Here is a 27,810-nt window from a genome sequence, read left to right on the forward strand (position 1 = left end):
GATCATATCTTGAGAAATCAGCAATGTCGCCTCGGAATTTCCGCCTGCGATGACCTCAAGGACCCCAATGGGCGTCCAGCCGCGACCGCCCCAGCAGCGAACACTGAGCAGCTCGGGCTTGTCGGTCCAACGGCCAACCCAACAGCGTTCCCTATCCGCCCAGTATTTGCCCCAGTCGCCTATTCGAAAGGATAACCTCATCGACCTGACTGGCGATGCCAACGACGCCGCCGTCGCACAGAACAGATATGGCACGTTACCGCGGAGGGGAGGCTCTCGCCTCAAGCTGGAGTTGTCCAACGAGGCCATGCTTGCCCAGCACGGCGTCAGCGAATCCACAAAGACCCTCACGCCTTCCCGCCTTATGCCCAAGAACGAAACCTCAAACCTTGCCGATATGAGCTCGCCGGCCTCGGCCAAGGGCCAGCCCGTCGACGCAGATAACCCCCCGATGCCCATGCCGAAACGTCGTCCGCGATTCGTCGTACCCGCCGCCGTCAAAGATGCGCCGGCGCCTGTCATGGCAATTAAGAAGGATGGCCGACCGAAACCGTACCACATCGAGACCCCAAGCATCGCCCCCCGATATGCGCCGTTTAGCAAACCGAGGCCCGACGCCGCAGCCAAACCAGGCTTTGAAGGTTCGAGTAGTGGCGCGCGAGATATCCCGGATATGGGGCACGCCGACTTCTTCCCGTGGACCGGAAACCACCCCGAAGAACAATATACCGAATCGATCATCAAGAATGGATACTACGATAAACAACCGCAGGCCTCGGTCGAGACACAATCTGCCAAGGCTGCACTGTTTCCCGCGCTCAAGCATAAGAGCGGGCTGAACTTGTTGTCCAACATCTTTATCGGAGTGCTAAACCAGAGAAAGCTTAATGGCCAGGTCTCGTCGCCCTCGACCTTCAAGCCGCCGCCGCGCGTTACCCTGACCGATACGAAGCGAGAAATGTGGCTGAGGGACTTGGCGAACCCATCGATATCGTTGCGCCGACTGAGCCGAACGATTCCCCACGGTATCAGAGGTAAAGTGCTTCTAGACCACTGCCTCAATAAGAACGTGCCGACAGAAAGAGCAGTCTGGCTGGTCAAGTGCGTTGGCGCCAATGAGATCCGAGCCTTTAAGAGAAAGGGAAACGGCCCTGGACCCTTTGTGCTCGGTGGCGAGGCAAAGTGGCTCAGAGACTGGACGGTTTTCGTGGAGCAATTTGTGGAAGGAGTCTCGGCGGCCTTTGGGGACAACGACTGGAAACCCAAAGTTCAATATGCGTAAGTCTACGTCATGCGATGCTTCATGTGTGCGAGCTAACCTTTCTATAGCATCCGACTTGCGACACACCTCTATGCGGAACAGCTACTCGACCGTGACCACTACATGGATTGGCTTGTATCCGGGTTGGAGAACTCGACACAATCAAAGTTGCCCATGTGGATTCTCACAACACAGATTTACTGGAAAGATTTGCTTCGTTTAAGAAGATATGGCCGACGATTGGTGAATGCGTTGCTCAGCCATCTCAACACGGTACGCCAGCTCAGACCCACAGTGAGTTCGCAACTAACTGTTCAGATTTATAACGATCCCGACCGCGATATCCTCACCCAACTCTCTACGAGGTTGACGTCTCTACTGACACCCCTGTTGTCCGCCTACTCGGACAACTTCGTGTCTCCTGCGACTTGGTTCAAGTACAGAGACGCTCTGCTCGCATCTATTCCGATCGATAACGACTTTGCCCAAAACGCATTCAAGTGGATCAATGTCAGAAACGAGCAGCTAGTTGCATCAGCCAGCAACTCCCAGCCGGCAAACCGACAGATACTGGTCAAGCATCTCGACACCTCATTCATGTCTTTGTACAGCTCCGACTTGGCTACGCAGTGCTGGGCTGTTAGTGAAGACAAGGGAATGATAGTTCGCACATTATTGGAGTGGTGCACCTCGCCTCACCGACCAGGCAACGCAAAGGTGTACATCACTGCCAGTCTTCTTCGAGCTTGGGCGGCTGCTGGAGTGGATGTGACGACGGCGATTCTCGAGTTCCTTAGTGCAAACCCACCAACCGAGACAAGATCGAAGAGAGTTTTCCACCAGCTGGTGTCAGAAATCGTACGATCAGGAGACTTCCAACTTCAGGGATACATATTCTGGCTCATTGCCCGAGGCGGACTGAGAGAACCGGCCGATACTGAGGCAGATGGATCTTGTGCTACAAGGCTGCTTGTCGACCTCCCTCTCCACGCCCTTAACTCTTCTGCCCAAGCCACACGAGCAAGCCTCCTACGACGAGCATCCTACGACGTCAACGACGAAGCCCAGGATATTAACACAGCTCTCAAATGCATTCAGCATGTTATGGGACTTCCTCTTCCGCCTGGAGATCCGATGCTCCAGCGGAAGCCCGTAGCAGTCGGAAAGCTCTGCAGGCTGATTACCAACAGCAACCGAGCATTGCAAACCGAGGTCGGAGCTAGGCTTCTGCAAATATTCACCAAGGAAATAATTATGACGAAGAACGGCCCCCAGGTCTCCCCGGCTATGTTCAACTTCGCTCGTGCTGTTCTTGAAGCGGCCTCCGACTACTCGGTTCTCGTCGAAATTGTCAAGGTGGTGTCGAGAGCTTCGAATCCCGAGATTCTTGCCTCCTGCGCCGATACTTTCAACGTTCACCTACCGATTTTCGCAGCACTGGGCGTGGCCAAGGAACTGTTCGATGCGCTGATGGAAAGGTTGAAAGCGGTTAGCGACGAACAAGGACCTGCTGCCCGACCTCTCTTGGCGTCTCTGGCAAATCTTTCGACCCTGATACCCGGTTACACGAATACTGCAGTCTACCTGCGTCAGCAGCTCCACCAATGCGATCGCAATAACCCTATCGACGCATGCTCGCCCGTATCTGATAACATGACGGCACAGCTACAGGATGCCGAGGGCGAACTACACGAAGAGATCGAGAAGCTTTTGACGAGCGGGACCAGCGTCGATCGGCCTACCATGGACCGACTTTTCCAGACCGTGGTCGGACGGTTGGAATCTTGCTGGTTAAAGTCAGCGGACAGACAGCGTGCTTATAGCGCACTCCTCGGGAGGCTGCGCATTTTCGACGCTCAGCACTTTGACGTGCGCATGACTGACTGGGTCCATCACATCAGCGCGTTGAAGACTCGCCCTACGCTGGAAAATATCTACCCCCTTCTCATCAGCATGGGCTGTCTGACCTTGCCCATTATTCTTACCACGACATCTGTCGAGGCAGGGAGGATCGGGCTGAACCCCTCGATGCCACCTAACAGCACCACAACGTACATGCAGGAAGTCCTCTATCTGACAACGATGCCCCTTCCCGCCAAGACCGCATTAACACCCGAAGAGACCTACCGATTCTATATTCAGCAACGAGTGGCGCCACGTCAAAACCACAAGGATATGGTCTATCTTGTGAGGAATGCTCTCGTCGAGTTCTCGAGGCTGCAGGGAGTCGTCGAATCTTCGATGCTGCCACTCGCAAACCCCGAAATCAAGGACACAGCGCTGCAACTGCTCAAGTTCTTGGTTCTACGGGATCCTCCATCGGTGGTTCAAGCGCTGGGTATCAAGAACCCAGAGACTGCATTGACAAGTCTGTTTGCACAGGTTACGACCAAACTCCTACTACCGGATGCTGGCGATGATTCACCACTGACGTTTGAGACGGTCCTGGAATTGGCAAACGAGTTTACTCTCCCATTCTGCCAGCTCAAGCTTTCGGTTGGCCTCGCGGCGGATAGCACGACAAGCCCGGGAGGAGGGGAACAGGCTCTCACGCAGTTCGACATGTTTTCGAGGGCGATGGACCGCGCTGTGTCAGCCAACAACGTCATGTGGACTAGCATGCTACCCTACCTAAGCGAGGACATAACGGAGCATCTTAAAAAGCAGGCTCATCTGCGTTTCCTGGGTCTCTTCCCGTCAAACAAGAACCCACCTGCTGCGGATCCTCTTTCTCAGGAAAGCACTCAGCTCGCAGGAAGTCTGCTTTCAGTAGTCGAGGCGATCCTGAGAGGTCGTCCGCCTGTCCGAACATCACAGCTCACTTCGGGCATGGTTGAGAAGCTTGCAGAGCTGTGGGAAGTCCTGGCAACCGACGACATCAACAAGAGAGACCTGCGCGCTTCAATTATCCGCTACTGGCTTCCCGCCTTGTTGCGGTTCATCACGCTCCACACGACTGCAAACGAACCTGCGCCGGTAGCGACTCAACCCCAGGCCGCCAACAACATGAAGCCGCCCGCCAATGCTGCTGTTTTCGAAATTCGGGCGAGAATCCTGATTGTTCTGTCTGGTCTTACTCTCGAATTGGACAATCTAGCATTCCAGGACGCTCAAAATGGCCGACCGCTCGGCCAGCAGGTTTTCGATCTGGCCCTACTACTAGTCGATACTTTGCCAGACGACATACGCCTGCAGTGTGTACGAGTCTTGCTTACAGGCGGCACCATGCAGAACCCAGCATCCTCAGATGCCCGTCTCCGATACCTATTCAGTCACATGCCTCCAACGACGGAGCAATTCGTGCTTGCTCACAGACAGCAATCTACTACACAACCAAACGGGCCGCAGAGAATCAAGATGCCGATCTCGATGCAAGGCACCGATAAATTAACGCCGTTCATCTACCGCAAATGGGAGATGCTCAGCGAGCCCACTCCCAACGTTGGAGAGAACGACACGGCTCTCAGTCTCACGTTATTTGAGGCGATCAAGATTCAGTAAACAAATTGGAGGAAGCGTTGGGGATACACACACACACATACACACACAAACATTTCATTACTGTCATGCATACGTCGGAAGAAAGGCGAGGTGTTCATTCATAGATATCATTACTGGTCCAAATCGGGATTGTAGAATCAGGCAGGCGAGGGGGGAGCAACGAGAAAAGATCCTTTTTTTGATACCAGGATGGAAAGTCAATAGTCTGGTCGGCGTCGGCTGGCTTGGAAAGATTGAAGGAGAGGGATGGAGGGGGTCGACATGATTGTATTAGTGAGGCGGGCATTAGGGGGGATTTTCCTTTTTCATCATCATGACAACAACAACATTATTATTTAAACGTGTTTATGACAACTTTATTCGTTGCAGATTGTGTGCGATTGTGACCTGCTTGCGGCAACGCGGTGGCTTTAAATTATGACGTTTCAGGTATTCAATATGAAAAGCAGCACACCCCTACAACATTTCAAGTGAGATGTTCTTACTGGGTACGAGACCAATGCTGGAGATATCGAAGCACCCAAATTAGGATGAGTTCCGAACTGGCATATATTTCAGCAAGTTGTCGTGGAACGTGTTACGAGCAAGCGCTATCTGGCGTTCGCCAAGATGTGATCGTCCCTTGCCAATCGTCTAAACGACGCTTCAGGTTGTGTGCCTCGTGTTTGTCTTTTATTGGTATGTACGTTAGTAGGGCAAGGCCTCTTGGCCGGTACGAATTCTAACGAGCATATATTAACTGCGTAATAGAGATATAGATAAAGGAAATTAGTATACTAAGCCCACGATTCCTCTAATAAGTATATAGTAGGGTATTAAAAGTATAATAAATTCGGGATATAGCTAGTAATAAGATATCGATAACTTAGTAATTAGTATATAAATCGTATTATAAAAGAACTTTTTAAAAAGTAAAGCCTATATAAAGGACTTTATAAGCTTTAGTTTTATAATATACTTATACTTATATTATAACCTCGTTAGTTAAGTATTTATAGCCTAATTTTTTATAATTTTAAAGCTTTTACTTTTATAAAATAATTAATATAAATAATAATAGATTATAAAAATAAATAAAACGTTAATAAAATAACGCCTAACTATTAGTAAAGAGCCGTTAGTATTAATAAACTATAACTATTTAAAATTAACTACTTAACCCTATTTTATTTAAAAAAACGAGCTTATTATAAAGCGAGTCCTATTTAAATACTAATATTTATAAAAAAGCTAAATAAAGAAAAAAATCGGAGTAAATTACTTTTACGGGTTAGTTACTTTATTAATACTCCGAGGACCTTATTTATTATAAATAGGGTATTTATTAGTAACTAATTACTAAATATACGAAGTTAAGGCGCGTATAAAGGCGTAAATAGTACTAAAATAGCTAGTTTAATAAACCTTATAAGCTTAATAATAACCTACTTTTATAAAATAATAAAAATAATAATTAAAAATTAAAACTAAAAATAGTGTTAATATAAAAAACTTATTTAATAATTTACTGAGCGGCTAGTAATATATCTAAGTTAACGAGAATATAAAAAACCTCCTTTTTATAACTATAAACTAATTAAAAAAGAGTTTACGAATACTTAAGTAGTAAACTAGATTATTATTATAAAAGTAAATAATAATTTTTATATAAAAAATACTATAAAATAATATATTAAATAGGCCCTATTTAAAATATCCCTATTATTATAAATATAATAATATAATTATAAAAAGAGCTTTTAAAGTTCCCTCTCTTAGGGTAACTTCTTGGCGTTTATTTATTAATAATACGTAAACCCTAAGACTTAGGAACGGGAATATTATAAAAAGCTAAGAACGAAGAGGTTAAAAAAGGGCTAGACCCCTACTTAATTCCTTACTAAGTAATTAGTAATTTATTATAACCTAAGTATAAAAAATATAAAGAATTCGAAAATAGAAGTATATTAATTCTTTTTTAAACTACTATCTTAGTTATAGGACGATTTAATTTATTATAAAGTCTTAATTAAAAAGTATATAATATAATTTATAAAGCTAATAAATTATAATTATTAAATTAGTAAAAGGGTAGCAACTAGTTATAAAAAGATAATAAAAAGAGGCTATATTTATTATTAAAATAACTACGTTAAGTATTCCCTTTTTATAAAAAAAAGAATAAAAAGAGCTCTAAAGAGCTAAGTTCTAAGGACTTATTAAAAATAATATTATAAAAGCTATATAATAAGAATACTCGTACTAAGCTATTATAAAAGTATTATAATAATAATATTAAGTACTTTATATATAATAAAATAGGCTATATATTTAATAAATACTAAAAGAAAATAAGTTAAGAAATAGGGGTAATAATAAGCTAATGTACCCCTAATCGAAGCTAACGTTAATAACCGTTTAATAGGTTATTACCGAGCTAAGAATTATAGAGGTCGACTTATTAAAAAATAAGTAAATATAAATAATATACTTAATATACTTATATTAAATATTAAGAGGGTACTAATAAAAGTAATTATAAAAAGTAGGGTAATAGTTTTATAAAGTATTATTAAAAAGCTAATAAAGATTAATATAAATATATACTTTAAAATAAATATTATTAGTACTAAGCTTATAACCTATTTAAAATTAACCTTAGTTATTATTATAGTTCTCTTATTAAAGGACTTTTAAAATAAAGTTATAAACTAAGGAAAAGCTTACTAATTAATACTCTTTTTTATTAATTACTATAAGTAGTTAAAAAAGATTTAATAACTATTTATTATAATTAATAAGGATCCCCTTAATAAAGTAATCCGCTAGGGCCGTACTATATATTACGTATTAAGGAAAACTAAGTATATTACGCTCTATACTTAATTACTAATTAAAACTCCCGACCTTCCTCTGCATAATTCTAGCTATCTAAAGGGCGAGTTATACTTATTTTAATATATATAAAACCTCTTAGTACTAGCTTACGTAAGTAACTAAATCTTATATTATATACTCCTTTTTATTAAGGATTAAAGGGCCCCTTATATATTCTCTTATATTTATAATATAGCCTATATTAAAGGGATTTTTAACTCCGTAAAATATAATTTTTAAATTAGTATTAATATACCGGATTTTAATATCCGTATTAGCCCGGTTATTTACGGCATTTATACTATTATTTAGCTAAATTCTATATTATTAAAAAGTATTTTACTAATCCTTAAGCGTACTTACGTTAGTTTTAATAATTATAGCGTCGAGCTAGTTAAAGAGGGTACTTAGCTTAAGAGGGGTAGACTTATTAATAAGTACTTTTAGCTTATTAATTACTAATTATATACTAAGAATAAAGTAGGTTTTTATTAAAGTAGTAGTTTATATATTAATAAGTTTATTTAGTAAATTTATTTAGTAAATTTGTTTAGTTTAAATAGAGAGTAGCTTTAAGTAATATTAAAAATAATAAGGATAAAAAAAGTCTTTATAAGCTCTAAAAAGTAGTAAATATTAGCTTATTTAGCCCTTTTTTTAAAAACTTTTATATTATTATTAAAGTTTAGAACCTCTATAGTCAAAAAAAGCCGCTTTTAACTATTACGGCCGATTATTATAACTAATTATTACGGCTAACCTCTATTATTAACTTTTTTAGTTAGTATTACTACGTAAAGGGTAGCTTACTTATCCCGAATTATATAGTAATTTTCGTATTAAAATTATTATATTACGTTAAGCGCGTACTTAGGGTATATTATACGTATTATATAGTTAAAAAGTATATTATATTATATAATTTTTTTCAAAGCGTAATCCCGTTAAGGTCGATCTTTTACGCTTATAAAGCCGGAAAAAAACTATTATATAATTAATAAGGATAAAAGAATAATAAACCTCTTATTATCGTAATTATTAATAAGCTAAAAAAGTATTCGTATTAATATAGTAATAAATATATAGTCGTACGAGCCTATTTCGGTTACTAAACTAAAGGTAATAGCTTATAATATTATTAAAAATTATAAAAGGGCTTATATATTATATATTACTATTATAAAAAGTATTGCGGGGGTAATAGAGACTAAATTATAAGGGGGTTTATTACTAAAATTTTAATTAAAAATAAAGATATTTAACGAGTAATCAATAAAAGAACCGTAGTTATATAGCGGGGTAAAATACTTAATTAACTTAATTCCGGGTACTAAACCACTATATAATCTTATTTATTTATTAAATAAAAAATAACTTAATAAGCTTCGTGCGTATATTATTAAAAACCTAGCGAACGGTTATATTATACTTTTAGTTAATAAAGCTAGGGTACCGATCCTTTTTATATTAAAAAAAGATAGTATATTATACTTCTATATAAACTATTATAAACTAAATAAAATAACTATAAAAAATTAATACTTATTACTACTTATTAATAAGCTCTTAAATAAGCTTTATAGAACGAAATAGATTTTAAAAATAGATATTAAAAATACTTACTACTATATTTAAATTAAAAAAAAAGACCAATAGAAAATAGCGTTTTAGAGCTAATATAGTTATTTTAAGTATATTATTATACTTTTTAAATTAATAAATATACTTATAACGTTCTAAATATATATTTATTAAGTACTTATTAACTTATTAAATATTTATTACATAGTATATATAAATAATTTAATAATCTACTTAATAATAAAGGAGTAGTATATAAAAAATATTAAAAAGGTCCTCCGACGTTTATAATTATACGGGCTTTTTATTAAACTATTAAAGTACTTATTTTATTAAAAGAGGGTTAAGTTCTTAAGTTATATTATTATATAAAAAAGAATTAAGATTAACTTATTACGAGTACGAACGATTACTAACTAAAAAGTACTAAAGTCTATTAAGAATATCTAAGTATTCCTAGGGTTTTATAATTTTTATTAAAAGTTTATTACTAAATATTTAGGTATTGTTATATTAATAATAGTATTACTAAAAATAAAAAAGGGGTAAATAAAGGATTTTTAATAAACTAAGGAAGTAAATAAGGTATTTAATTAGTTAAAAGTCGCTTTTATTTTAATAACCGTACTTACGTATTAAAACTAATAACGTATTATATAAATAAAAACCGACGCTTTAGTTAAAGCTATTATAATAATCTTATCGTAATAAGCTAATAGAGAATAGTAACTTATTATTTATTAATTATAAAGGTTCTTAAATATAGAGTAGTAATAAGTTATAAGCTAATAAAAACTATTTATTATAATAAAAAGGCTAGAGTATTAAGCTTATTATTTCTAAGGTTTTTTATAAAAGTTTATAATTCTAATAAATTACTAAGTATTTAAAAAAGTAATTAGTATATTAGTATAGGATTTTTAAAAAAAGCTCGCGAGGTAAGTATATAAACTATTAGTATTTAATTTTAATTTAAAATACTAGCTAAGGAAAACGAACCTAGCGAACGGTTTATTTAAAAAGCTAGATTATATAAAAGGGGAAGTATTTTATAAAAACGTCTCCCTTATATTAACTTAAAAGCTACGTCTTATTAATAAACTATTACTTAATATTTAATAAAGAATAATTAGCTTAGAAAAATAAAATAATACTACTAAAATATATATTTAAATAATTGAGGCCTCTTTTTATAATCCTAGCTAAATATTAGCTAGTTTTAAAAATAAGGAATCCTTTTTCCTATATTAATAGCGTATTATAAAGCGTATTAATAAAATAGTAATAATTATTATTAAAACGATTTAAAATAAAAGAAATAAGAGAGTTATTAATAAACGCTTATTAATAGTTTAATAAAAATAAAAAAGAATTAAATAGAATTAAAGTCATTATATTAAAATAGTATATTTTATGTCCCGTTATAAAAGAGCTTATAAGGGGTAAAATAGTATTCGCTTCTTATTTCTTATTAAAAACTAAGGAGCTTATTAAAAAACTATAAGTTAAAAACGAGTTTTATATATTATAATTAATAAGAGTTCGTATTATAATTAATAAGCTAAGAATATATTATTTAATAAATAGGGTATACTATTTTTTAAAAAAAGACTTATTATTTTTTAAATAAAGTCTTTATATAGTAGTTTTTCTTTTAGCTTTATAAGTATAAAAGATCGACTTTAACGGGATTACGCTTTTAAAAGAAATTATATAATATAGTATACTTTTTAACTATATAATATGCGTAATATATCCTAAGTACGTACTTAACATAATATAGTAATTTTAATATAAAAACCGCTATTTAATTCGGGATAAGTAAGCTACCCTCTTTATTACGTAGCGGTACTAATTAAAAAGGTTAATAATAAAAGTCGGCCGTAATAATTAGCTATAATAGTTAGCTATAATAATTAAAGGCGGCCCTTAACCGCAGAGGTTCTAAACTTTAATAATAACATAAAGGTTTTTAAAAAAAAGGGCTAAATAGGCTAATATTTACTACTTATACTAGAGCTCGTAAAGATTCTTTTCATCCTTATTACTTTTAATATTACCTAAAGCTACTCTTTATTTAAACTAAATAAATTTACTAAATAAATCTACTAAACATATTTACTAAATAAACTTATTAATATATAAACTACTACTTAGATAACTAGTTAAATAACTAGTTAAGAAGTTAGCTAGTTAAAATACTACCCCAATAAGAACCTACTCTCTTAGTATATAGTTAGTAATTAGTAAGCTTACCTAAAAATGCCCGTTAATAAGTTTACCTATTTTAAACTAAGCGCCCTCTTTAATTAGCTCGACGCTATAACTATCGTAGTTAATATAAATATACTTAAGGATTAGTAAAATACTTTTTAATAGTACGGAATTTAGCTAGGTAATAGTATAAACGCCGTAAATAGCCGGGCTAATATAAATATTAAAATTTAGTATATTAATACTAGTTTAGTTATAACAATTATAATAAACGGGCCGGAGGTATACAGGGTTAAAGTAATAAGCTAATATTTTAAATAGTTTTTATAAGACCCCCTAAGTAATAATAATACTTATATAAAAAAATAGATTATACTAAACCTAGCTACTTATACGGGCTAGTACTAAGAAGTTTTATATATATTAAAATAAATAAAGCTCGCCCTATAAATAGCTAGAACTTAGGAAGACTATAGTAAAGAATTAAGAGCTATTAATAAAAAGGAAATAATAGTTAAGTTAGTTAATTATTTTAATTAATAGTTAGGTATAGAGCGTATTATACTTAGTTTTTCTTAATATATAATATATAGTACGGCCCTAGCGGATTACTCTATCGGGGGGAATAAAGTTTTTATAAATAGAAATCCTTTATTAATATTATAATAATTATAGGGTAGGTTATATAGGAGCTATAAAAACTCTCGAGCTAATTTGAAAGAAGTTTTATTAAAAAGATATTTAATAAAATATTTAAAAATAAGTTAAGAACTATAAATATTATTTAGGAATTATAACCCTAAGATATAAGCCGTATAGTTAGCTATAGTTATTACTACTACCCTTATATTTATTTTAAAAAATATTTATAAACTTTATTATAGGGCTATTACTAAGTACTTATAATAACGGCGTAGAGTATAATAATATTTTAATTATTATTTATTATATAATAAAGTTCGTAAAGTTCTTACTTATTATTAAAATACTTAACGTAATATAAATAATAAATATCTTATATTAAAAGCTTAAATATAAGTTTAGTATATTAAAAAGTATTATTATAAATAGAAATAAGCTTTTTATAAGCGTATTTTAAAAAGAGTTTATTAAAAAACGGGTAATATATTACTAACTATTTATTATATATTACTTATAAACTAACGGCTCAATAGAGCGGACTTATTAAATATTAAAAAAGTATTTAAAAATTTATACTAAGGGCTCGCTAAATAAGTAAGTAGCGTAGCTAAAAAAGGCCGAGTTTATATATAATAATAATTAATATTCTATTATAAAAGTATTCCTATATATAGTACTATACGGTTATTATCCTAAGTACGTTAAATATATACTTAATTATAAAGTTATAGTCTAGGGGGTTTAAAAAGGAGTTTAAAAAATTAAAGAAATTAGGGCCTAAGCTATATAAATATAAATATAAGCTTTTAAAAACTAAGTAGCTTATTATAAAAAAAAATATATTTTAAAAGAGTTTAATTAAAAAGAGGTCGTCGGCCTATTTATAAAGAATATATAATTTAAAAATGATAAACTAATACCGAGATATATTAAAATTATAATAATTAAAAAGGTAGGGAAACAGGCTTATTAAATATATTTATTAAAATAGTATCAGAAAATATATAATATTTTCTTAGTTTCTTAGCTTAAGTTATAAAGAAATTACTAAATAATTAATAACTAAATAGCGAATTTCTTAGAGTTAGAGAACGAGTAAAACGTTTAAAAAATTAAAAAAATCGTTATAAAATAAAATAAGGGAGAAATTTATAATATTTTATTAAATAAGCTAAATAGCTTATTAAGTATAATACGTAAGAGCTTATTAAATATTTTAAAAGGGTAATAAAAGTAATTAAAAAATTTAAATATTATAAAAAGAAAGTATATATAAAATAGGATAATAAACGTTAAGTTTATAATAAAAAGTTATTAAAAATAAGTTAATTAATAATACTTTATAGAACCCTTTTTATCTAGCCTAGCGTAATTTTTAAAAAAAGAATACAGTATTATAACCCTTAGTAATACGTTACTAAGAAATGACTAAGATCTAACTATATAAAGAGAATAACTTACGTAATATTAATAATAATAGTAGTAGCTTTAATATATATTTTTAAAATATAATAATTATTAATAATAATCCGTTTAGTAAGCGAGAAATAGGGAGGCTTTATATACGTACTTAGTTAACTATTTAAAATAAGGCCGTTAATTTTATTAATATTATAATAAATAAAAAAGAGGTAGTCGAAGTTATATAGAGTATTATATATATTAATAATAATAGTTCGCAAAGCGTTTGCTATTTAGTTATTATTAAAAGCTATAATAAGAGGTATAATAAGAGCTATAATAAGAAATATAATAAAAGCTATAATAAAAAGTATCATAAGAGCTGTAATAAGAAGTAAAATAAAAAGCGAAATAGGGAGTATAATGCTATTATTATTAATAATAAGTTAGGGATAAGGAACGTTATTCGAAGTAACGCTATTATAATCCTAATTAAACTAAGGGACCTTAGTAATATTAATATTTATAAAAAACTTATTAATATTAAATTACTAATTATAACCCGCAGCTTTAGCCTTAATATAAATAATAGTTTTATTAAGCTATTATAAAGCCTTTACTTAGAGTAAAAAAAACGTAATACTAGCCTTATTAAAATTTAGAGTAATATAACTAAAGGCTAGAAAACCTTTATTTATATTAAAAAGAGTAATATAAGTAAGGGTTAGTAAGTTATTAATATTAAAATAATAACGCTTATTACGACGCTAAAAAAAAGAATTTTTTAAGTCGTTATTAAGCTCTTTAAATTTAATATCCTCGTATTAAGACTTATTAAACTTAAACTTAAAGTCGTCCCGCTTATTATTATTATTAAGAATATAATTAATAATAAGAGCACGCTTTTTAATAAAAGTCTAAATTTTAGGATTATAAGAAATAATAGTAGTACTATATATAATAATAATATAAATAAGTACTTTATTTACTAAGTACTTAGTAACGTACTTATAAAAAGTAAAGAAATTAAAAAACTTTTAAATATATATAATAATAACGCCCTAAGGAGTCTCTTTATAATACTAAGTTAGAGCGTTGAAGTTACTTCGTAAAGTAGTTACGTAACTATTATTATAAAGTTAATAAAAAAAGATTTACTAAACGATTACTAACGACTTATTATAATTAAAATTAATAAATTTAGATACTCGTAGTTAATAATAAGCTTTTAAAAAGTAGCTTATTTAAAATAGACCTTTCTTTTCTTACTACTTACTAACGGGTTAATAATATAAGTAGCGACCTTTTTTTATATATTAATAGTATAGTTAAAAATATAAAAAACGCGGCTGCGCTTATAAGAGTTAAGGCTACCCTACTCCTTAATATTATAAAACTTTATAAAAATATTTTAAATAAACTAAGTAGCGCTATATAACTCCTTAAGAACTTAAAAAATATCATTAGCTTAATACTTTAATAATAAATTAATAAGGACTCGATAACTTATAATAAAATACTTTTTTTTATTAACTTAATAAATAATATACTTAATAACGTAAGCGCTAGTAATATAAACGAGCTTATTAATATTATAATATACATTAACTAAGTAATATATATAAAGAATACTATTATAGAAATTATAGAAGCCCTTTTTAAATTATACTTTATATTAAATATATCTTAGATATATAAAATAATAAATATTTTAATAAATACTTAGTAATAGTATAGTAAGAGAATTATAATTAAGAAATAATACGGAATTAGAATATTATAAAAAGAAAAGTATAATTATATAAAAAAGAATTCCCCCCCGACGGAGTAATCTGCTAGGGCCGTACTATATATTACGTATTAAGGAAAACTAAGTATAATGCGCTCTATACCTAATTATTAACTAAAATAATAGTTAACTAACTCGACTATTATCTCCCTTTTATTAATAGCTCTTAACCTTTTATTACTCGCTTATAGGGCGAGCTTTACTTATTTTAATATATATAAAACCTCTTAGATCCGTGGTTATGAACTTTGCAAGAGGGAAAGTTAAAAAGTTAGAAAATCTAAAAAAAATAGTCTAGCGAGACAGTGTGAGTATCCACTAATACCGTGTATTAATACCGTGTAACCAATATCGAGAATCGCCCGAGCAGCTAGTAAAAGCAGAATACCAAAATAAATAAAACCTCTTAATACTAGCTTATATAAATAGCTAAGTTTAGTATAATCTATTTTTTTATATAATTATTATTATTACCTAGGGGGTTTTATAAAAGCTATTTAAAGCGCTAGCTTATTATCTTAACTTTATATACCTCTAGCCCGTTTATTATAACTATTATAACTAAGTTAATATTAATATATTAAATTTTAATATTTATATTAGCCTAGCTATTTATAGCGTTCGTACTATTACTTAGCTAAACTCCGTATTATTAAAAAGTACTTTACTAATTTTTAAGTATACTTACGTTAGCTATAATAGCTATAGTATTGAGCTAGCCGAGGGCACCTAGCCTAAGAAAAGTAAACTTATTAACGGGCATTTTTAGCTTATCAATTACTAACTATATACTAAAAGAGTAGGTTTTCGTCGAGGTAGTAGTTTATATATTAATAAGTTTATTTAGTAAATTTATTTAATAAATTTATTTAATAAATTTATTTAGTAAATTTATTTAGTAAATTTATTTAGTTTGAATAGAGAGTAGTTTTAAATAATATTAAAAGCAATAAGGATAAAAAGAATCTTTACGAGCTCTAGTACGAAAAGTAATAAATATTAACCTATTTAGCCCTTTTTTTAAAAACCTTTACGTCGCTATTAAAGTTTAGAACTTCTATAATTAAAAAAGGCCGCCTCTAATTATTATAGCCGACTATTATAACTAATTATTATAACTAATCTCTATTATTAATCTTTTTAGCCGGCGCTATTATATAAAAAATAGCTTACTTATTCCGAATTAAATAGTAGTTTTTATATTAAAATTACTATATTATATTAAGCGCGTACTTAAGATATATTATATATATTATATAGTTAAAAAGTATATTATATTATATAATTTCCCTTAAAAGCGTAATCCCGTTAAGGTCGATCTTTTATACTTATAAAGCTAAAAAAAAACTATTATATAAAAAAGAAATCGTAAAATAGTTATTAAATAAAAGGGGAGAAAAAAAAAGTAAATACGTAATTAGTAATAAAAAAAATATTTTACTATACTTAATAACTTAGTAATAATAATAACCGTAAAATTAAATAAGCTCTTATATAGTAGTTTTTTTTCCGGCTTTATAAATATAAAAAATCGACCTTAATAGGATTACGCTTTTAAAAGAAATTACACAATATAATACACTTTTTAACTATATAATACGTATAATATATCCTAAATACGCGCTTAACGTAATATAATAATTTTAATACGAAAACCGTTATTTAATTTGGGATAAGTAAGCTACCCTTTTTAATAATAATACTAGTTAAAAAGGTCGATAATAAAAATTAACTATAATAGTTAGCTATAATAATCGGCCGTAATAATTAGAAGCGGCCTTCTTTAACCGTAAAAGTTCTAAATTTTAATAATAACGTAGAGGTTTTTTAAAAAAAGGGCTAAATAAGCTAATATTTATTACTTATATTAAAGCTTATAAAGATTCTTTTTATCCTTATCGCTTCTAATATAGCCTAAAGCTACTCTCTATTTAAACTAAATAAATCTACTAAATAAATCTACTAAATAAATCTACTAAATAAATCTACTAAATAAATCTACTAAATAAATCTACTAAATAAATTTACTAAATAAATCTATTAAATAAACCTATTAATATATAAACTACTACTTAAATAGCTAGTTAAATAACTAGTTAAAAAGTTAGCTAGTTAAAATACTACTTTAATAAGAACCTAAAAATGCTTATTAATAAGTCTACCCCTCTCGGGCTAGGCGCCCTTAGCTAGCTTAATACTATAACTATCATAACTAATATAAATATACTTAAGGATTAGTAAAATACCTTTTAATAATACGGAATTGAGCTAAGTAGTAATACGAATACTACAAATAGCCGGGCTAATATAAATATTAAAATTTAATATATTAATACTAATTTAGTTATAATAGTTATAATAAACGGGCTAGAAGTATATAGGGTTAGGGTAATAAACTAGCGCTTTAAATAGCTCTTATAAGACCCCCTAGGTAATAATAATACTTATATAAAAAAATAAATTATACTAAACTTAGCTATTTACGTAAGTTAGTATTAAAAGGTCTTATATATATTAAAATAAGTAAAGCTTACCCTATAAGTAGTTAGAACTTAAGAAGACTTTATATAATAAAAGGTTAAGAATTAATAAAAAGGAGATAATAGTTAAGTTAGTTAACTATTTTAGTTAGTAATTAAGTATAGAGCGTATTATACCTAGTTTTCTTTAATACGTAATATACGGTACGGCCCTAGTAGATTGCTCTGTTAGGGAGAAATAAGCTCTTATATATTATAATAATTAAAATATTTTATTACGAATACGTATTACTAACTTAATAACCGGTCGGCGCGCTATTACTAAATAATAATAATAATAAGGTATTCGTTAGATAATAAAATAAAAATAATACCTTATTCTTAAATAAAAAAAGATATTATTAATATCTTAAGGAATTTATTACAAATAACGACGTTAATAGCTTTATTATTAATATTAAAAAAAGATATTATATAATAACTTTAGGGACTAAAATTACGTAAGGGGGGAGTAATTATAATAAATTCGGGATATAATTAATAATAGGATATTAATAACTTAGTAATTAATATATAGATCGTATTATAAAAGAACTTTTTAAAAAGTAGAGCTTATATAAAAGACTTTATAAGCTTTAGTTTTATAATATACTTATACCTATATTATAATCTTATTAATTAAGTACTTATAGCTTAATCCTTTATAAAAGATTCGTATATAGCGCATAATATCCTATAAAAGTACTACTTTTTAATAAGGTAGCGGATATAAACTTAAATACAATAAAATAAATTCAAAACTATTATATAACTAATTAGCTATTATTAGTATATATCTAGGTTATATTATATTTTACTTAATTATTAACGCGTTAAGTAAATCTTTTAAAAAATAAGTTTTAAGAGATTTTTATTATTGTAGATTATAGGGCCTTTTAAGTATAAATAGTACTATATCTCTTAGTAAATTCTTCTTATTTTATATTCTACTCTTATACTATATTATAAAATACTAATATAACGTATTTAAAAATATATTAAAAACAGTTTTATATACTTTATATACTTAAGTATTTTATTAAAATTTTAAATTATATTATTTATACCTAAGTTAGAAAGATATCTATAGTAATAAAGAGACGTAGTTAGTGGGCTATAGGTGACGCACTGGGAGGGTGTACACGAACTTTTGGCACCCTACTGTAAGTAGGTAGAAGGGCCGTTTGCGCCGGCCCGACTACCTTTCGAATCCCTCTGCCCGTCAAGATTCCAACACAATCTCACCATTTCTGTCTAATATTCGAAGAGTTTTCTTCGGAGAGTTTGGGTCACTGTGATGGTTTTGGAAGACGGAACAGCTAGGCTTCCAAACGAGATCGCATTTTAGTCAAACATGAAGTTCTTCTGAGCACCCCTAGAATTCCGCTGCACTAAAAGTACTGCTTCTCTTGGTTCAAATTCAGCCTTTCTTTCCCTTTAGACTCTCCAAACATCAAATGCACATTGAGATCGCTATCCGCCCCAGCCCAAACGGTCTTCTCCCAGACTTTGCTAGATGTGGCGCCCGCCCCAGAATCTACCAGATCCTCGTCCTCCGGAACTGGAGTTCTCAAGGCGAGTAGTATTAGGTCCTGCAAGTCTGACCAGGGTATAATGCTCAAGACACGTATTGGCTTTTTGCCCACCTTGATTTCAAAGAACTCGGCTAGATTCATGCAACCTATACATAAACCATAGGTTGCGGTGACGCTGAGGTAAATGAACATGACGGCCTGAGCCCATAACAGCGTGGGGCGTTTTTGACCGGACCCGTATCCATGCCGCTGGGCGGTCATATGAATATGTAATTCATTTTTGGTGAAATCTTCCAAAGTTCCATTCTTCGTGTCAATGTGATTGTTCCATTCGTCTTGATAGAACCCCGTACTGTTGGAAGGTGTTAACACGTGCCTGCCGCCACGGTTTCCGTACTTCTGATTGAGGTCTATATATTCGAGTCGATCCTTGACGTTCTTCAATACCAGACGTGTGCTTCTGTATGGATATGTACTCCGGGACAATCCTTCAGTGAGATAGACTCCAAAGACTTTTGCTAAGAATATCTCAGCTGCGGTATCGTTATCCTTGCTGGGTGCCATCTCCGGTAATGTGGTGCCATTCTGCTTCTCTTTAGAAGAGAAGTTCTGTACAAGGCGACTCACTGCCGGAAACGTGCCGTTCACACGTGGATTGAGTGCCTCGAACCAACGTTTATGAAATGCAAAAGTCTTCGCGTCTTTGAAACTTTTGTTGTGGAACAAGTCCCTCATGAGACTTTTATTACTGAGCGATGATTGCAATGCATCGCTAAAGCTGGCATCCACAGAGAAATTCGACCGAATCCAGCTTGCGTGTAAGTTGCACAGATAGATTATGGCTTTCGGCTTTCCGAATAGAGCATCAGGAATTTGCCCATGTATAAATACAATAGGTTCATTGGGGTGCCGCACGAAGAATGTGCTGGAAACTGACTGGTTGTCATATTTGTGGTCTGTCAACCAATCTTTGCCGAACTTGGGTCTACCAGCTCGGATCTTGTTGCAAAGGTTGTCACCGAAGCAATTAAGAGATTCAACAGGATAGTAAACAGGATTTGTGTCCTCAATCAATGCATCCTTGTCGTGAATTGTGCATTTAGATTGTATCAATGCCTGGTACAGTATCGACTCATTCTGTGGCGCTGATTCGCTAGGGTTTCTGGTCACAGTTTGAAGGCGATATCTGGGTTCCTTAGATAGCTGACCAACATCTGAGCTATCGATGTACTTCTGTAAAAGGCCCATACTACCTGTGAGGAAATGCGGAGGGCTAGTGCAGAGAGTGACCGAGCTGGTGTCCTGGGTGTAGTTGGCCTGGGTGAAAATGAGTTGCCTCCGTAAATCAGCGGACGGAGAATGAAACGTAAGGTTGTTCGTCAAGTCCGTAGCAGCGTAGTCTAGCAGCCAGCTTGATATCTCTGAATATCCTCCAGCGGGACAGTAAGGTAGATATATGCCTTCGACTCCGTCGCATATATCAGGCGCATCGAGGCGAGCCGGGAGCCAAACATTATCCTTATTCCATGCGTATACAAGCGGAAGCTTGACTTTACTGAAAGCCACAGAAGCATCGATGTTATACCAAGCAAGCGTTGGTACTAATAAAACAGCAGAAGCAGGCCCAACTATAGTTGACATGAGAGTGGCAAACACAACGAAGGCAGGCAAAAGAATTCCCAAGGGGTTCGATAAGTCAATACCCTGACGCCAGAATGCTGTGGATCCGATGTAGGCAAGGTCCCCAATTCGGTAGCTACCTGTTAAGAACCCTAAGCCAACGCTCTGGGTAACTAAACATCGACGGAACATAGCTAAAGCTAACGAGGACATCGATGCGATAATGAGAAGCTCGTGTATCTTGGCTACAAGTTGTAAAACGTTGCTGATGGTATCAGCATCGACGCGATAGTCCCTGATGAGAGGTCCATTTTCGGGATACCAATAAAAGTCCCGAGAGCCAATAACAACAATGGCTATGGTCATTAACAGGGCAGGTGCATGGATGAGCCACCCATGACCGTACTGGGCCCAGCGGCTTCTCGTGATGTGTTTTGCTTTCGGTGAGCGATGGCTTGCTTCTGAATTCCTCGAAACATTGTCCGGTTGGGATTCGGAACTACTCGATTGAGATTCTGAGGTTGAGTGCGATGGCTGTTCCGTTGATCCAGCTTCCAACAAGCGATGGTCTGCTTCTGAGTTGATGGAAACATTCTCCGATTGGGCATCCGGAACACTCGGTTGAGGCTCTGAAGCAGAATGCGATGACTGTTCCGTTGATCCTCCGGGCTGATGAGAGTCGCTTTCTTCCCTATTCGCCGGACTGTGGTCGACGGGATCGATGTTCTCATGAGATATTGACTCGCCCGAACGCAGTAAACTCATCCCCAATTCCGTGTCTTCTTTCTGTCGACTACCCGCAGTTGGAAAAAGGGGAGTCACGAAGTCTTTAAGAGAACTCAGTGCTGAGGAAAACCGTGGCTCTTGTACTGGGAATGTATGGCGGTGATGTGTCCTCCTCCGACGTAGCGAGTCAAGTTCATTGTCCATGGCGAGCGATGTGGATTATAGCTACGTGAAAGCTCGTATCTCAATAATAATAATATGGTTGCGAAATGAGGAGTAAGACAAGAAATGAGCGGGCACGTGTGTGTAGACAGTGGTCAAGGGGAAAGGTTGATCAACCTCGCAGTTTTTTGGAAGATAAGTATGCTTTTCAAAAGCTTCACGCAAAGAACAGCACCGGCTTACATCGATTGATTCATTGGCTAGGCTTCCCTCATAAAGTGCTAATATGGTCACAATGTGGCTGGCAGCATTGCATCAACCGACAACACCACGCCGTGCTATTGGGCATTTATACGAGTTTTCTGCTGCGACTGCTACCCTCACCACATTTTATGTGCTACGGGACAGAGACATGTCTCTGTAGGCGACAAGAAGCGGAAATATCAAATCATATGGTGAAATGATAAAAAAGCTCCCGAACACTCCCCCCCCCCCCCCCCCCCCCCCCCAACAACCCCCACCAAATTTTTGTTGCTAAGGGGAAAAGAAGAAGGGAGAAAGAACAGGTGCTGGAACGCGAAAAAAAACGAAAAAAACAAAAACTCGGGGAAAAAGAAAAAAAACCCCCCCAACCCCCCCCCCCCCCCCCCCTTCCCAACTTAACAAGACGTAGGATTCTCATGAGGTCTGTTTGCTATTTTGGATGAACGAAAGTCAACAGCTTTGAAGACATCTTAATCAGTCATTCTGATAGTAAATCACAAGCTTCGATTGAGATCGAGGACGAAAGTTTCCAGCGCCAGCTGTTGATGCATCGAGATTTCCATGATTGGCTGCCTGATCTGAGGTTGGATGTGGTTGCGCAAGTGCTGACGACTGCCTCCCTATAGGTCATTTAGCAAAGCTGATTCGGGAGTTTCATGCAGCTATTGCTGACCATACATAATAGTTTATCACCTCCTTCGAACCCAACGCAATATGTCATTGTTTGCCAAGAGGGCTTGACAAATGAAAGGCAGCAAAGCCCCTCTTGTGGCGTAAGAATTTTAGAGGAGCGGAAGCATCCTACCAACCCAGCCTGCCTTGAAGTGGCATGCGTTCCAGTTCGCAATCACGACATTCTTTTGATACGCCAGTGTTACACTAACAGCGGGTGCCCGTGAGATGATGTGAAGCAGAGACGTGTGGATGTGTAGATGGGTGCTTGAGAAGCCAGGGCAGCTTAGGTAATTACAGGCCATCATGGTTTAAACTGATTAAATGGTGTCTGTACTCCGTATGTCTTCCTATAACACACACTAACATGCGCAAGTCTAGGAGCCGAAATCCTACACCAATTCACCCTGTTTATCTTGCTCGCACTTGCCAGACCACTTTGAGGTATCTCTACATTACTTTTGCAGAGAATTATTACCGAGAACTCCGAAGAGACTGATTTTGCAGCGACTGAAATATTTTTCGTGGCGGTCTTTTGGGGGCGTGGCAAGGAGATTATACGAAGGGTAAAAAGGCCACCACTGCATTGATACTACGATCCGCTCACTTATCATTAAGAACGATCTTCTCTGATGTCTAATAATGACAAGGAGACTCTAGCGGGCGCTTAGTCCCAACTCAAGTGGTGTGAGTGATTAACAACTACCTTCATTTGGCTGAAAGTAGGTCGCTAAACCCCGGACCCAACAACAGCAACTCTGAATCCTTACATACCTCACTACATACCTCATAAGATGTGTTCAACTCACTTTATGCCAAGACTCAATTGACTTTGGGCAATCGATAGAATTCAATAGAAGCAAAGACTTTGTAGTCTGTCTCGGGTCTCTTATCAATGACGAAACGACATGCGTGACGTGACCGTACCAAAACCACTGTCAGATAGGTACACTGCCGACTGGTACTTGACGAGCCTGTATCAATGTTTGGAAAGCTTTTGTGTTATATTACTGTAACTGAATCTTTGACGGCGGGCAACTTTCCACTTTACTGCAGACGAATTTTTAAGTTTCTCTATGACCTGAATAATAATACATTTATCAGCAGGACACAGACCAAGCTTGCCACTTCCCAAGCTTAGAGCTCGATAATCTGCAACAGCGTTGGTCAATAACTACATATAGCTCCGATGCAGGACAACTCACTGAACACATCCGTCCTGGACCTGATCGACACGCTGCCAGTTGGTAGGATCGCTTATGGATGCCACACATCCAGCAAGCCCAGGCCGCGTAAGTCGATCCGTAAAAATGTCGATTGTGCAGCCTCCAAAGACAATGTTGACGCTCTTTGCGTCATAGTTGGCAAAGCTCTTGTTGATGCTCGTCATGGTAAAGCACTGGGCGAGGTGTTCAGTTCCCGTGTTGGAGCCACCACCGTAGTGAAATGTCGTACCGCCGGCGCATTGGTCATGGTCGTGGAATGTTACTGACCAGGCGGAGGCGGTGGTCACGGCGGAAAGAAGAAGAGCGAGCTTCATCTTGGAAGTAATTGAACAATAGGAAAACTTAAGTGATAGAAATAATGAGCATGGAATGGAGGGTTTAGCGTTGGCTCTGGCTTGGCAGAGTTTGGTTTATGTAGTGTTGTGGGCGACGTGCGTGTACGAAAGGCATCTAGGGCTTGGATTTTTCATGTTTGTAGATCAACAACTTATCAAAGTCACGCGTGTCGTTACAATCAGGAAAGTTTTCATAGTCTACTATCTAATAGATTGCTACTTGCTCGCACTCACCAAGTCGCGCGGATAATCGGCATGCTTTGAACTTGGGCTGTGCGGGGCCATTGCGAGCTTATATACTGATGATCAACGTAGTAGTTGTTAAGACTCTCAAGAGCTACGCAATTTTAGGGATTACAAAGTTTAAAGTTGCGGGATGGCCGAAATTTGATGCGAGATGTGCGAGTAATTCGGCTTCGTCTATCTGTTCTAGGGATTTGGTTCCCGAAACCGAGAGGCGTAACGACTTACGGGCTTGTCCCTGACTCGCACTTTTGCTCAGCACGATCAGAATAGTACTGAAGAGAGGTCGGAGAATACCCTTAAAGAGAGCTCAAGAGACCACTGTGGATAAGGTTTAACAGGCGGCCATTAGTACATTTTGCCAATTTGAGCGACTAAGGGTTTCCTTTTCCAACTTTTCCAAGTATAATAGATTTGTTCCTTCTGTCTCAATGATGCTTAACAAATTCTCAACAAGTTTCATTAAGTGTCAAATGGCGTGATAAGAGCTGAGAGTCATGAATTGTTTTGCCGCTCGTAAGACCTGAACTTTTCCGCGTGAAGTCTTTGACATGTTCGAAGTTCAAGCGGGTTTGAGGACGAGTTACACAGGCATTGGAAACGAAGTAAAAGGAGCTGGAAGGCAGAGCCATGTTGAAAGGCTTAGTGCAATTTGACATGATTTGATCATTATATACACAGCCTCCTCTCATCAGAATGAAGAAGATACCCCTGAGGATTCACCTAAACCAGCGTGAATTCTTCAATGTGGGCAGTTCCAGCAGACACATTCTCAGACATTTGTCCCTCCATGAGGCCACATACATATGTATCCCCAATAACTTGGTAAGCTTCGCCCTGCTTTCGAAGAACAAGAGGTACGGGACATCCTCCTATTACGACGACGTGGTCTCCAACCTGCGCGCCTAACGGGGCCAGTCCCATGTACCCATACTCAGTCAGAATGAAGGATCTGTCCCGTGTTATCCTGTCGACCTCGTCGGCCAAAGTACGTTTTAAAACTCCTAGCATCGCTTCAGCTACCAGTTTCTCGTTATCGGAAAATCCTTCGACGTTGGGCTGGTTATATCCGCTTTGATAGAGATCATTGAGCTGAGATTTTTTGCTCTTTTGAAGCCAGTACGATCGCTCTGCCCGGAGGGAAGGGATGGAGTGAACCGGTGGATCATGGCCAATCTTTGTCCGAGAAATTCTCCTCGGGTACGAACTAAAAGCAGACCGCATGAGCCGAACATATACGTCTTTCACGCTCATAGAATGGATGAGGCCGATGGGATTCTGTTCATTGATGGAATCTATTGTTTCGTTTTCGTTCTTCGGCGACTTCTAAAAGTCTAGTACTACGTGGTTGCGATCTATCTATCGGATTGGAAGTTTAATTCGACTGCGGCATATAGCCAACTACGCAGGGGCTAATTAGGGGCCCTATTTATAATTATCATAGCTAGCCCAACTTATAGTTAGAACCTCCTTTTTATATTTATATAGATATTTATATAGTTTAATTAATCTCTTTATTAATTACGGTTCGAACTAACTACCTTATAATAAGAATATTAATACTAATTAGTAATTAAATTTTATTATTATAGATTAATAAGGTATTTTATTATATAAAAAAGACGACTTTTTAATATTATATAGGATAAAAGATTTATATTAATTAACTTTATAAAAGTAAATAAAAAAGGGGATAATTTTTAAATACCGTACGGAATTAAGTAATCGTAGCCCTTTATTATTTATAAGAAGTCGACGTTTATTATATTAAACTACGTTAATTAATAAAACTACTTAAGTAATTAGCCTTTTATTATTACTTTAAATAGCTTTTTTATTAAATAACTTTTTTATAGCCGGCCCGTAATTAGAAATTAACTAATTAAATTAGTAAAAAGAAATACTTACGTAGCAACTACTTACTTAATTAATTAATATAATAAACGAGCTTAATAATATAGTATAAAAAGAGTACTATATAATTAAAAAAAGGGATCTTTAGATATAAATATTTTTAATAAGCGTAATAAGAACTTATATAAGAGTTATAAAACTAAGAGATTTATAATATATAAAAAGGCTTAATATTACGAAGATTTTATAAATATAACTTTAAAACTTATAATTTAAATAATCTTTTTATAACCCCCTTAATTACTCCCTAAGTATTACTTAAGAATATAATATAAAAGATAGTTTAATAAAAGAGGAGGGGATTTAAAAGTCTTAATAATATCGAGTTAAGAGTATTATAAATCTCGGAGATTAATTTAAAAAAAAAAGGCGGCTATTTTAAAATAGTTTTATAATTTCTTATTATAGTTATTATTAGCTTAAGAAAAGGCTAAGAAAATAAAAATCTAAAAAAAAAAAATCTTTTAAAATATTATTAAAGGGCTTTTTTTTATACTAAGCCCTTAGTACGTAATTATTAATTTTAAAAAATTAATTAAGTAATAAAAGGGATTATTAATAAGCGATAATTACTTAATTATAATTGAGTTATAAAAAAGATTATTTAAAAAATATAAAATAGGGTACTAAGAAGCTATAAAAAAAGGATTTCTAAGGTATTTAGCCCTATTAAGTATAAATAATAAATAAGTATTTTTAATAAGTCCTTAATATTTACGATTTTATAAAAAAGAGGGCTTAACTTTACTAACCGTACTTAATAACTTATATAGCTCTTTTACGAGCCGCTTAGTATTTATATTTAACTATTTTTATAAAATACTATTTTAAAAGAGGTAAGTTAAAAAAAGAAGTTATTTAGAGATTATAAAAAGTATAAGGCTTAGAAGGCTAAAAGTATATAAAATAGCGGATATTAATAATTAATAAAGATCTTAAGACTAATTATTATATTATTTTATAATAATATAAACGTTTACCGCTATTATTAAAAAAAAGAATTATTAAAACTTACTTTTTTATATTAAATAAAAAGGAGGATCTTAGTAAGTACGATAGTTAGTAATTTAAAAAAGTAATAATAATTACTAAAAATAATAAGATAGTAAGAGGAAGTAAGAATTTCTTAAACTTTAATAAATTCGTTAAGTAATAGAAATACGGATTTATTATAATTAATACGCAGATTAAATATATTTTTATTAAAATTAAATACGCTAGCGACTATTAATATAAGTATAAGCTAAAGTACGACCCTTAATAAATTAAAAAAAAAAAAGAGGACGGAACCTAATCTTAAATAGAATCCTAATCCCTTATAAATAAGTAAATATTAACTCGGATTATTA

At 34.1% G+C, this 27,810-nt stretch overlaps 5 protein-coding genes across 5 annotated transcripts; 2 read left to right on the plus strand and 3 right to left on the minus strand.

The window, feature by feature from the left end:
• Positions 1–49: 49 nt before the first annotated feature.
• On the plus strand, positions 50–4,762 carry CLUP02_14680 (transcription mediator subunit Med12; the record flags this gene model as incomplete). Its single annotated transcript, XM_049293607.1, has 2 exons — positions 50–1,278; positions 1,330–4,762. 2 exons carry the CDS (start codon positions 50–52, stop codon positions 4,760–4,762), a joined length of 4,662 nt encoding a protein of 1,553 aa, XP_049150753.1.
• Positions 4,763–19,018: 14,256 nt separating this feature from the next.
• Positions 19,019–21,849, minus strand: CLUP02_14681 (uncharacterized protein; the record flags this gene model as incomplete). The annotated part of the gene is made up of 2 exons (XM_049293608.1): positions 19,019–19,088; positions 19,157–21,849. The coding sequence occupies 2 exons, from the start codon at positions 21,847–21,849 to the stop codon at positions 19,019–19,021; spliced, it is 2,763 nt and encodes a 920-aa protein (XP_049150754.1).
• Positions 21,850–22,102: 253 nt separating this feature from the next.
• Positions 22,103–23,186, plus strand: CLUP02_14682 (uncharacterized protein; the record flags this gene model as incomplete). The annotated part of the gene is made up of 5 exons (XM_049293609.1): positions 22,103–22,142; positions 22,232–22,262; positions 22,529–22,654; positions 22,757–22,966; positions 23,120–23,186. The coding sequence occupies 5 exons, from the start codon at positions 22,103–22,105 to the stop codon at positions 23,184–23,186; spliced, it is 474 nt and encodes a 157-aa protein (XP_049150755.1).
• Positions 23,187–23,944: 758 nt separating this feature from the next.
• Positions 23,945–24,283, minus strand: CLUP02_14683 (uncharacterized protein; the record flags this gene model as incomplete). Its single annotated transcript, XM_049293610.1, has 1 exon — positions 23,945–24,283. The coding sequence occupies one exon, from the start codon at positions 24,281–24,283 to the stop codon at positions 23,945–23,947; it is 339 nt and encodes a 112-aa protein (XP_049150756.1).
• A 987-nt stretch (positions 24,284–25,270) lies between these two features.
• Positions 25,271–25,801, minus strand: CLUP02_14684 (uncharacterized protein; the record flags this gene model as incomplete). The annotated part of the gene is made up of 1 exon (XM_049293611.1): positions 25,271–25,801. The coding sequence occupies one exon, from the start codon at positions 25,799–25,801 to the stop codon at positions 25,271–25,273; it is 531 nt and encodes a 176-aa protein (XP_049150757.1).
• Positions 25,802–27,810: the final 2,009 nt, after the last annotated feature.

Source organism: Colletotrichum lupini, chromosome 8, assembly GCF_023278565.1.
Source record: "Colletotrichum lupini chromosome 8, complete sequence".
Taxonomy (NCBI): Eukaryota; Fungi; Ascomycota; class Sordariomycetes; order Glomerellales; family Glomerellaceae; genus Colletotrichum; species Colletotrichum lupini.